The 13,084-nt window shown below is 41.7% G+C and overlaps 1 protein-coding gene across 1 annotated transcript in view; it reads right to left on the bottom strand.

Moving 5' to 3' along the window:
• The window catches only part of SENP6 (SUMO specific peptidase 6), a 71,972-nt gene extending 59,314 nt beyond the window's left edge, over nt 1-12,658 (bottom strand). Inside the window, exon 1 of the mRNA XM_054279377.1 lies at nt 12,466-12,658. Within this exon, the coding sequence (XP_054135352.1) occupies nt 12,466-12,514 (49 nt within the window). The 5' untranslated portion in view covers nt 12,515-12,658. The remainder of the gene's footprint in view (nt 1-12,465) is intronic.
• Between the last annotated feature and the right edge of the window lie 426 nt (nt 12,659-13,084).

The raw sequence follows: 13,084 nt of genomic DNA on the forward strand, positions 1-13,084 counted from the left end.
TAAATTAATTTAAATGTACTCAGAATCATTGCCTTCATCCAGACTCATATTTAAATAAATGAAAAAGAATGCTTCTAAGCTTTCTAATCTGTTGCTCATTTAGAGTCATCAGATATATTGTTAAGAGGATACAAGTACTCATAAAACTCTAACACAGAAATATTTTTTGGTTTACTTTCCCCATTGCTTCATTATTCTTCCAGACAGGCTTCTATGCAAAACAGCTTTTTATCTTCCAGCTTTGATACCATCAGCTCTACTATATCAACTGTGTAACCACAGTGAGGTTGCATTTTCACAGTCTGAATTCAGTAGCACTACATGAAGAGTTTTACAGGCCCCTCACTCTTCCTAAGAGTTGCCAATTCTCGCTCCTGTCCTGCACTCTGCATATGTCAGCACTGACAGAAAAGCTGGGGAAGGAAAATAATTCAGGCAAGAACTCCTTGAGCAGCAGGGGAGGGGAAAAGTTATTTTCCAACCCCTATATATCAGGTCCCTCCTCCTGTTCAACCACACTAACACAGTGCAGCCGTGACAGCACAGCAGAGGTGAGGTCCATCCAGGAACTGAAACTAACCTAAGTACTATGGATACCGAGGAAATTTCCAAGGAATTGTAGCCTAATCTACATTAACAGGTAGAGATTTAAATATCTAGTGCTCAAAAGATGCTTTAACTTTCCACTCCCTAAATTAGCTACAGAGGCAGAAAAAAAAAAAACCAAACCAGTCAAAAGCACCTCCAGTACCAGGCAGTAATCATAACCTCACAGTAGCTGAGCTATTACATGAAGCAGGGAGTTGAATAATGAAGTTCTGTGATACCAGTGTAATGGATATCAAGCACAGACATTCCTTTGCACGTGAAGGGAATTCAATCTCTTAGCTGGCTAACAAAAACACCCACACCCTTCCAAGAACTTGATGTCCACAGAAAACAAATGATAAACACAGAGCATTCATTCCTGGACAAAAGTGTTCATGACCCTGAAAAGCAAAAGCATTTTTGAAAGTTCTGTACTTTAAAGATGGAAATCATCTGCATATTCTGGTAAATTATTGGGGTTTTTTTCAGGGCTTGTAAGCACATTGGGCTGCTTACTTTGCAGGCTGCTGCACTGATGACAGGACTGAAGGACACAGAACTGCCTAAGTTTGATAATTTGCTGAACTGTTTAACATTTTTTAAGTATTAACAAGGAGTAACAGAGGAGGATGAAAGGATAGAGCTCTGAAGTATGTTAAACATTTTCTTTGGGATGCCTTTGAAAGTTTATCTGGGTAGACAGCAGTGATAACCACACAATGGACAACTAATGCTTCTTCACCTTTTCTACTGATTCTCTCAACAGAGGTGTAGAGGTATCTACCCCACCCAAGGATGGTGTCCTTACAACAGCATCAGAAAACAATACAGAACTACTTCAAGAGGCCTTCTTTGTCTACACCAGCAACAAAAGGAATGCTACAGAAATTTGTGGGCATTTTGTGCTCAATGAGGCAGAAACCTAATGACAAAAGGCATGAAAAAATATTAAGAATATGATCCATTTTTTTGTTATCCCAGATTTCACTGCTAAGTTCTATCCTCTGACTTCACAGTTCCTGACCTCTATCAGCAGAATCTGTTGGAATGCAGTATCACCCACAGTCAAGGAAGATGTGATTAAGGAACACTTCAGCCAGTTGTACCCAAAGACTGGAAAAACATCACTGCCCTTCAAGAAGGACAACTTGGATGTGCTGGTGAACTACAGGCTAGTCTGCAGAAGACAGAATTTATTCTTTACCACGTGTGTGCTCAAGAGTGGCCCACACTGACCTGAGAGGCAACAGAGACCGGACAAACCCCTGAGCAACCTGCTCTGACTGGGTCTGGCTTGAACAGGATGTTCCAACCCACCTGAACCCAGCCAGCCCCAAGTAAAACCAGTGACTATTCACAGGCACAAAGCATCCCCTGAAGCAACTGCACCCCATCACAAAAACTTCCCAAAAGGAGTATGACAGTCACTTTCCTTCTTTTCCCTCTCTGAGTAAGTCTGATTCCCACTCAAACTTCCCACACAAGTAAAATAATTTGAGTAATATCAAAAGCAGAAGCCAGCAATAAACAGGGAAGAAAGGAGAAACAAACAATAAAGTATTGTTTTCATCTCTAGTATTATGAATTCTTTACTTACCTAAAACCTCTACTGCTAGACTTGGAGATATACCAAAAATTCAGAAATTAGGAAGAAAGTTTTGTTGTTTTTAAGGAAAGTTAAGTCAAAGAGAGGTATATTCCTATTTTATAGATAAAAATAGAGGATAAAAGGTGAGGTTAGCCTAAGAACAATTTCTGAACTGCCAATTCACTCTCAAAATATGAAAAAATATATCAAGCTAAAAAGCCATTTTGAGGAAGATGACAGTTGAACAAGAATTCCAGAATACACTTCCTGTGGCAAATCAGTATATTACACTAATCACAGATGATCTCAAATTCTGAACACTGGAATAGTTTTAGAAGATGAGCAAAACACAGCATGAAACCTTAAAGTATATTATGCACATGATTTGCACACTTTGTTATGCACCATGGGATCCATCTTCACATAAAACCTAAGCTTTTGCAACTGAGAATACAGCAGCACTAAACAAATGGCAATCTATTTTGAGAAAGTGCTGAAAGGCAGTTACAGACAGAGTAAGATTAATAATCCAAACTACCTGGAAATTAGGCAACTGACACTTTGAGAAGGTTTCCATGTTTGCTGCAGAAATTGGAACATCAGGTTGAAATAAAGCACTGTATCTTACATACCAAGAGGAAGAAGAAAAAAAAGAATTTGTACTATTTAATTCTTCTGGGTTTATCCTGTAAAGTTTCACACATGATGTCAGATAGATACTAGCCCCTTTATAAAAACATACAGAAACTGAAAGTTCAGAAAGGTTCCACAATCTCTGCAAGAACTTAACTTGCCCACACAGGACAGAAGAATCACAGAATGGTAATGGTTGGAAGGGACCTTAAAAATCATCTACTGCCAGCCCTGCTGCCATGAGCAGGGGGGAGGCATTGAATTAGACCAGTTCACTCAGAGCCCCATCCAGCCTGGCCTTGAACACTTCCACAAGAAATGTTTATTCCATAACAAGAAACTCTAAATGTAATTCAAATAGAAAAAAAGAGCAAGACACCTCTTTGATGTTGTCAATTGTTCAGAATTCACATGAAATAGACAGCAAAGAAAGCATACAAAGAAAATGCTCAACAGTCTCAATTAACCTCAAAATTTGGTCACATGAAAAAAGGACATTTCAGAAAATAATTGAGTAGGGAAAGGATGATGAAAGAGTTAGTTAAACTGTGTGGCAAGAAAAATATTTGCATTTGCCCTTCTGTAAAGGCTAAATACCTGGAGTTTTCTCCAATTCTTAGAGACACTGGCAAGCTTTCATACCCACACAAGGCAGCAGTCAGCTGAGGTGGATTTCTAATATGGTTGAAAAGGAATAGACTGGCTCCACCAACACTCCTGCCCACCCCAAAGATTAGTTTTCTGTCACTTCAGTTCCTCCAGCCAAGCTGCCATGAGCCAGGGAAGGGCCAGTGTTGAGCGCAGCACAGCCGGAGCTCCCTGTCTCCGGGAGGGGCAGCAGCTCTGTCTGTCCGTCCCTCCCAGCAGCAGCTCTGTCTGTCCGTCCGAGCAGCAGCTCTGTCCGTCTGTCCCTCCCAGCAGCAGCTCTGTCTGTCCGTCCCTCCCAGCAGCAGCTCTGTCTGTCTGTCCCTCCAGCAGCGCCCGCAGTGGGGCTGCCTGTGCTGCCAGCTGCAGGCACGGTTCCTTGCGTGCCCTTACAGAATGGCCCCACACACAGCCCCTTCTGTGACTCTGCAAATCCACGTACAGTTTAGATCTATGGACATTATGTCTCTTAAAAAAAAAAAATCAGAGAAATGCAACAGAAATATAGGCAACAGCCTTCTGATCAGACTAGATACACTATTTACTTTAACTCCCTTTGCAATTAGCAACCATCAATGCAGCAAGGTGTGACATAATGCAACTGGAGTACTGCATTAAGATCACAGAAATCTTTGTAATGGAAGCACCAAACTTCTCCAGACCTAACAGCAACTGAGTTTAAGGAGCACTGACAACTGATGACTAGGTCACAGTACACTAAGATCCACTAAGCAGGCTTTATTTTTTAAGAAGCTAGAAAAATCACTTTAACATCCCATGAAAAGCAAATGTTTTCTCAGTAACTGTTCATAAAAGCAACAAAAATGAAGATGGGCTATCAACTCATTTTTAATAAAATAACACAGGCCAGCTCGCTAATTGAACCTAGTTATAAAGGTTCAATTTCTTTTCAAGAAACAGCACTCCAAAGACAGCTGAAGGAAAACACAGAAGTGACCATCCTGCAGCCAGAGTTTCAGTCACTTCTATCCAAAGAAACTCCTGCTTACCTTGATCTCTAGGTTGTTTCTATCACAGAGCCTTTCTTACCCCTAATGAGCAGTGTCTTTTTCATCTAATATAGGCTTTGCTACATGACAAAGAACTTTTTACTTTATCAATGACAGACAGTTTTTTGTGGTATTTATCAAGTAAAGATTCAGCTACAACAGACCTGCCTTATGGCAGAGCTACAAAATCTCCATTGAAGTTTTACTGTCCCAGGGCCAGGTATCACAATGACCTGGGGGCCAGCACAGTCCCAAAGTTCCCTTTTGAAAGTTTACTCCCAATTGTAAAGGATCCTTAAATTGTTTCTTAAGCAGTAAGCCTTGGTAAAAATAAAATTACAACACACTCTATTAAACATTTCTACAAGTGAGCCTCAGAAATTACCACGGCAATTGTAAATATGAAACCTAACATCTACAGCATAGTTCAAATTCTCATCTAATGGGCTCTTGAATAATCTTTCTGTTAGACTGTCGTATTAAATTCTGTCATCAGCAGGATACTCATATTTTGCTAAATGAGCCATAAAAATTGTACATGTCAAACAAATATAACATTATATCCTATGACATTAATAAAAATACATCAGTAGAATGAATTTTAGTACAAATGAAACAACTGTATGACATTGAATAAAAACATACTCATAAAATAAATATTTTGCAGCTGTTTCTTACAGACATAAATTTCTAAGATTACATATTATTAATCATGTCATAGAGTAATATGTTTAACCACACCAGCAGAGTATTATTGGTATTTTTCATTCCTAAAACATTGTTGTGGCAAGTCTTCTAATAAAAATAAACAAACAAACGAAATCTCACAGAGATTTGAGCAGGGAGACTTTGCTCCAGCTCATATGGTCTGAAAACAAACAAACAAAAAGCCAGGAGGGCTTAACGCAGAGTTTAGAATCATCACTGCTCTTTATCTATAATCACTCAAGATGAACTCAGAGAAAGATACCCCAAAGTCTTTCACTCCAAATTCTTCTTTCATAGGAATTACTGGGACACACATGCAGAAATGCTTCCTTGCCTCATGCAGCACTTACATCCCTTGCCTGTTAACAAAAACTTTTTAAAGGCCTGCTGACCAACCTGAGAAGAAATAACCACAGCCTGTTAATTTATTCCCTCCAGTCTCCAACCTTCACCATAACCCTGTTCTTCACAAAAGATAACCTGCTATTTAAAACAGTTGTGTCTCCTTGGGCAGAATAAAGCTGCTCTTACACTAAAATACCTAAAATTACAAAGTTTAAGCTATGTCATACACCTTAGCCTGACTTAAGAGATCACCAGGCAGAGGTGGAACAGGAAATGTGCTATTATTCTCACATGAGAAGAGAGGCTGTATGCTCTCCCCCATCCAAGCCATTGTCCTGCACCTACCAGTTACCCTTCAATGAGCAAATTCAACATAAGTTTGGCAAAGTGCCAACCTGGCAAGACAGAACAGAGCAAGTTCCACCTCTCTGGCAAGAAAGTGGTTAAGTTTCCAGGGTGGTGGAGAGTACATGCAGCTCTGCTTCCAAACTGGAGTCACACCCACTAACGTGACATTCGAACACCAATTCTGACTTAAGGTCATCTTAACCTGAAAATATTAGGCATTAAGCATCCTAGGCTGCTAAACACAGAAACAGAAGTTAGGAATACATCCTTTTAAAAATTTAATGTGTAAGATAAAGCTGCCAACAAATTTAATTCTATATAATAAGAAAAATAATATTCTACTAATGCTTTGATTCTTTTCATAGCAAGTAAGTACAGAGCATTAGACAGATTTCAATCTATGTAAAACTATCACTACCTTAAAAAAGTGAAACCAAGTGAGTGCCAAAACATGGGCCAAAAGAAAGGAACTTAACACATGCCCTCCCCTCATTCCCAGTGTAACTGCCTTTTAGAACTGCCAAGATAAGAAAATTACATTTGTCCTTTTTCCCCAAACCCAGATTTGTTCCTGGTATCTCTACAATATCCTCCACCACAACAGCTCCATTTCTGTTTGGTTTCTCAGCCTCCTGCAGCATCTTAAGCTATCCTGCACACTCTTCCACGCCTTTCTTAGCAACACACACAGGTGAAGGTATTTGCTGTCCTGTGCCCCAAGTCCTCTCACTGCCCTGACCCCTGACTGCTCAGCCACTGAAGGAACAAACACCAGTGAGCAGCAAACTGAACCATGTTCACACAATACTGAAACCTGCACTTCAGGCACAGTGATTTTGACTTCCCTGCTTAATAGAGTGAGCAAATTTCACAGAACTTCTGTATTTTTACCTGTAAGTAAATTGGTAAAAAAAATTACCTTTACACCTCTGTAAATAAGAGGGGTTTAAGTTTTGGAAAAATAGAAGTTATGCTACCATGTTTGTTACTTGTAAGAAAGCAGTAGCCAAGGACACTGAGGGTGGTAAGGCACTTGCAGAGGTTGCTGAGGGGAGTTGTGAATGCACCAACTCTGAAGTGTTCAGGGCCAGGTTAGATGGGGCCTCCAGCAATTTTGGTCTAGTGGAAGGTGTCCCTTCCTATGGCAGGGGGTTGGGAATAGGTGATCCTGTTACTGGGAAGGAAGGAGGCGAAATTATGAGATGACTCAAAAAACCTTCATATTCTTACAAAGCAATATTTAAAAGTGGCAAGTTCAGTGGCTATTCTCATATTATGGAATCTACTACAACACAAAACACCTTGGTACTCCTCAATTATGACACAAAGATAAAACTATAGACTAGGTGAACTCTGATACTGCACCAAAACCCATGTGCAGTCTTCCAGAAACAACAGTAATAAAAGCCAAAGTTGCTGTTGAAACCATTAAAATAAATAATCTATTTTGTTTTATCCTTGTACATAAAACAAGAAGGGAAAGACTGAAATATCTAAACAGGCTCATATCTGTACAAGCATGACATCTGCTAACTGTTGATGTTTGCTATCCCACCATGTATTAATGTTACTACTTTTGTTATTACTATTGCTTCTTTATTTATAGTTACATAAAGAAGAGTGTAAAGATCTCTTCTAGCAACATTCTCTTTTTTTTTTTTTTTGCCACTAAAACTCACCAGAAATTCTTAACTTTTTTCTGAGGAAAGAGTAGTGCTTTACTACCAAATCCAAGAGCCAGAAATAGTGGATGAGGTATCCCAAACAAGACAGTTAGACCAGAAGTTTCTATGTCCCACTTTGAGAAAACATAGAGCAGGAGTTACTTAGGAAAAATTACCAAATACTAAATGCCTCCACAATGAAAACCAGAAAATTATGCACAGATGCTTTACTTCAGAAAGCTCAGGACAAGCCTGGGCTCCTAGAATCCTGTCTCAAAATTAAGGAGGTGATGATGTGGAAGAGGACTGGGACACAGGCTTTTACCTTAGAAGGTGCTCCCAAGCACATTGCAACATATGCTATAGAGCAGTAGTAGATAAATCAGGTTTATTTTTAGTATCTTTCTGCATACTTTAAGAAGCACCCATCTTTCCTAATATTTCGTGCCACCTATCACCCAAATTAGTCTGGCATGTATAAAAAAAATAAGACAGTAAGAAATGTTTTCCATTTGACTTTGTTGAGGAATAGCTCTCAACAAGTGAGTGTCATTCACAGAAAACAACCTGTTACTCAAGTCAGATGGTTTCCTATTCTGAAAACCCCTGGACAGGACAGTTGAACATTCTTCAAGTCTAAGAAGATGTAAGTGCAGTGCTGGAAAAAAATCTGAATGTATCAAAGGACTGGGACATATAGATAAGCTATGGAAGTCACAAACTTCACACTCTGTCATTTAAAGAAAACACTCTCAAGAAAAACAGAAGAAACAAGCTGTCTGGACATTGATGGGACAGATGCAAACCAGAGAAGAATTCAACAGGACAAAGCAGGAGTTCATATAGATCAATGATACCCGAAACAACCCTTCCCCACATTTTCAAGCTAATCACAATCTCCATTAGATCACAAATAATGCACTACAGACTTAGAGACAATTGCAACAATTAATAATTAAATTTCACTGTTAAGAGAAAAATAAAGAGAAGAGTCTTGCAGGTAGAAACGTTTCAAGTGTTCTACCTGAACATAAATTCCACTCTACCCTCCTAATTTGCATTAATCCAGCCAGAGATTTCTCAGTATGATTAAAAACAGAAACAAAAAAAGAGAGGAGGGGCTTACCACCACTTCAAAAGGTAAGTGTGTAACTCTACACTAATACACAAAAGCTGCATTTCTGTACCACCTCAGAATCTCAGCTACCTTTAAGAAAATACATAAGGCTACAACTCTTGCTTTGGTGAAGACAAATCTTTATATGTGAACTGAAAGAAGAATAAAGCAGTCTTCTGGAGGTTTCTGGCAGACAACTGTGAAGTTTACACTACTGCTGCTAACAGGTAGACCACATAGTTTTGTTTACTGTTATTACGAAACCTGTAGCCAAGAAATAGGAATGAAAATTGAGCAAATTCCTGCCACGACTGCACTGAAATATCTCAACAGCTCCAATGCTAGGGACTGGCAACATTCCTTAGAAAGGAGATCCTCAAAAAGAAAATTCAATACTGGTTCTCAGCCTCACTACTGTAATCACCAGGAGACTGAAATAAATGATAGGAAAGAATACTACATTTCTCCCTTCTTCTTTTGAAGTTTACCTATTATCTACTGCATAAACATAGGTAAACTTAAATTTCATGTTGGAAAGGAGAAATTACAATTTCCTTGCAATTCAGTAATAGTGAAGAAGTCAGAAAACAAGAGTTCCTGCAATTTTTCTCCAAGGTTATGATCAACAGTACTGTCCATTCCCATATATTTAACATGCCTCCTACCATAAGTCCAAATGAGTTTGCCTACCATTCTTTATATTTTAGACATGACTATCAATTAAAAAACACAGGAACTGTAGCAGACAGTTCACTAAACTTCTCCTCCTCCTCATCAGGAAAGAATTCCCATGTAAGAGAAATACTTTGTTAGTGCAATTTCTGCATGTTCAGCCCTTAACTTGAAACATCGCTTTAAAAAAGCAAATTCAGAACAGTTTTACTATTTTCACTTGCATCTAGATTAAATAACAAAAATAGAGTACTTTCCACACTTCTAACAGTCCTGGCACTTCAAGTGAAGTAATCATACAGGCCCTGTATATCCATGTATATGTGAACAACTATTATCACTGCTTCAGAATGGTAACAAATGCAGCTTTAAAAAGAGTCCATTACAGTTCTAGGGATCTTCTTCACATTTCCATTAAACAGTCTATATAATACAGCATAAAAAATTATGCACATTAGATACAAAGAACTGGACAAAAACCATGAATCACTATGAATCACCATGTTCAAGAATGGTCTTACCAGAAAGGCAACAAATCAATCATTCAAGGAACACCCTTCTAGAAAGACCATTTTGTTTTTACTGGAGAATAGAATAATAAAAATGTTAAGAGGAAGCACTTTTACACTAGAATGACAGACATATTTCTTCACAGTAACATCTGTTACACTAAATGAAAGAAAAGCAGTATCTCACTGGACATGTGGAATCAAAACCAAATTTCTGAACAACTGTGATACTGAAAAGTAATTTATTTCACTTAACTGTGCATTTATCTTGAGTCTGACTGATAGTCAACCTAAACAGGACAGCACCAGAAATGCCTGTGTACCTGCATGCACACACACAAATGCAGGTACATATTTAACCAGCACAGTGTCCCTTGGACTGAGCTGAGCCGGTGATAGAGCTGGCATCCATTTCACCCAGACTTCTTCTGTTGTGCAGGGATGGACAGAGGAGCCCTGTCCCTCCCCTTTGCCAGTCTTTGAGAAAACACCTCTGAAAACATTAAGTAAACAATTTTTGGTTGTTGCTTACACAGCCTTCAAAGGACTCCCTGAAAAATACACTCAGACAAGTTATAGATACAGCTCTTGGCTCATGTATTAATAACTATCATCCAGCAACAGAAGCTGCCTTATTTCCTACTCTGCATACTTCAATCCCCTTTTTTGTCCCCACTATACTTGTCCCACAAATCTGGCAATCTCTTGCTTGCCTAGCCTTAGGGTAACGGTGCTTCTAGGTAACATCATTAGGCTGAGCTAATATGCTACCTTTCCAGACTGCAGATTGCTAAAAATCTCATGCATATATATGTATTTATAGATTTTCTATGCCTGTACTTTTTCTATAAATATCTCTAATAAGTACCTATCAAATAACATCTGAAGCCTTTTCCCTTTGCTTCAAATCAGTACAGATTTTACCAGCTCTTACTAAATCAGCCCAAGTGTGACTGTCCCATTTGGACTTGGGCCACCTCCATAAATTTTCTGTCACCACCATCTACACTAGATTTTCTTCACATGTGGCTGAACTCTTAGGGTTTCTATCACCTCATCAGTCCTAAAATGAACATGTCCCCAAACAATGGGGAAACACAAAACCAGCTGCTAACTCAGTTCACCCATCGTGGAACACTGAAGCTTCAAATGGAGATGCTATCCAGTATTGTATTGCTCCTGCTGTTGGAATGAGAATTCATAAGCAAAAAAGTGTGAATATTGCATATGAAATGCACATTCTCTCAGCCACCTGACCAGCCAGCAACTACTCAAGGTGCACAGAGAAGACAGTGACAAGTAATCACCTTGACACTTTTAGCTCTCTGCACAAACCTCACCACGGTCTGTGGAGACTTCAGGAAAAAAATGGGGTGTCTGCATTTCACCACCAAATCCTTTCAAGGCATAAGGGAGGTAAGTACCGTGACAGCTGTTATTACCCAGAGTTTCTGAACATCAAAATTCCAGATTAATTATTAAAACAACAAGCAGTACTTTGTTCACATGGTACATCTATTCCAGAATATCTTGTAATAAAAAGCCAATATCCAACATCCTGCAGCAAGAGAAAATCTGCAAGAGGGTATGTTCTGTGCAATACAGGTACTGCAAATCTCCCACGCTAAACTTATTCCTGACTTGAAAAACTCTGCTTATGAGGAATACTTAATTTCATTAATTTTTCTTTGTTATCATTGCGGTAATTTGGCAGAATTTACCAGACTACTGGTCCATGCCATCAGGACATGTGCTTATAGCAATTCTGCAAGACTACAGCAGTAATTTTTTGACGTATCAATGAAACTATAAAGACTCAACAGTTTAAAAATATCCCCATATCAGGAGGCTTTTTGCGGTATAATTGAAAGCTTTACAGTGATAAACAAAAAACACCTCAAGACATCAAAACCGTGTAACAAAAAAAAAAAAAAGAAAAAAAAAAGAAAAAAAAAAAGAAGAGTCAAGGCTTTACAAACGCAAAAGGTTTCTTTCAAATGCAGGTAATAAGGCTCATCCTCCCCTTCGTATCACAATTATAAGCACTACCCCCCTCACAAAATTAAACTCGGTCCCAAACCTTTACAGGAGCCTTTTAGGAGCAGGCGAAGACTTATTTTATGGTGGGGCCAAAGCTTTCGGGCTAGGCCGGGGCCTGGGAGCGGGCTGAGGGCAGGGCAATGCAGCCCCGGCCTCCCTCCCTCTCACCCGGCGCTAACCCTGCCCGCCGCCCCCAGCCCAGCGCCCGCCGAGCCGCGCCGGAGTCCGGCCGCTGCACCGAGCCGGGCTGCTCTCGCCGCTGCCCCGACAAAGGAAAGAAACGCCGCACTCCTGGCGCCTCGGAACAGTAAAAGAAAGAAAGAAGGAAAAAAGAAAAACGAACCAAATCGCCCTCACTAAGCCCTCCCTGAAAAGCAGGTCTCTTTTCACCAGACTCAGGCACGGCAGCCACCCTTCCCCCACCGCGAAGCCACCTCTCATTGTCGTCGCACCCAAAGGGGACCCATAACCCCCACCCCATATGAACTCACACGCCCGCCTCCCCCATTCCCCAGTTTGTGCCGTGCCCCTTTACTGGTCGCCAGAAGGGAAACGCGGCTCGCGGGCCACATTTCCCTCCTCGCAGCCTTGCACGCACCTTCCAGAAACAAGCTGTCTCTGCAGCCGCCGCCGCCGCCACCGGCCATCTTCCCGCTGCCGCGCAGCGCTCCCTCACTCCATCGCCCAGCGCGGCGGCGGGGCCCGGCCCTTCCCCCGGCCTGCCCGCCCCCACTGCGGAAGGCTGGGTGGCTGACCCGCAACGGCGGCACTACCGCCGAGGCCCGGCCCTCTCCCGCTGCCGGGCCGCGCTGCCTTCCGGCCCCCGCGCAGGAGGAAGCGGCAGCAGCACGCCCGCTCCTCCCTCAGCGCGCCCGCCGCTAGATACCCGCGAGCGGCCGCAGCCGGGCCCGTTGGCGCCCGTCGGGGCAGGCGGGCCTGGCCGAGACTCCGCCGCACGCGTCCCCGAGAGCGCGGGAGGGCGAGGGCTCCGAGCGCGCCGCCGCCAACGCGGAGCTCCGGGAACGGCGCTGGCCTGCCCGCTCTGCCGCTCGCCCGCCGCGGGAGCCGCCGGCTCTCCCGGCCCCGGGACCATAAAATGGCCGCAGCAGCGCTGCGCCCCGCCGTAGCTCGGGCTCTCCCGCTCCCTCCTCCATCAGCCGGGAGGCAGCAGCTTTCGGGAGGCCAGAAGGTGGCTCGGGTAAAATGAATGAAGTTAG

The sequence above is a fragment of the Melozone crissalis genome, unplaced genomic scaffold, assembly GCF_028551555.1.
Source record: "Melozone crissalis strain CALT ecotype California unplaced genomic scaffold, PUWL_Pcris_2 ptg000027l_1, whole genome shotgun sequence".
Classification (NCBI taxonomy): Eukaryota; Metazoa; Chordata; class Aves; order Passeriformes; family Passerellidae; genus Melozone; species Melozone crissalis.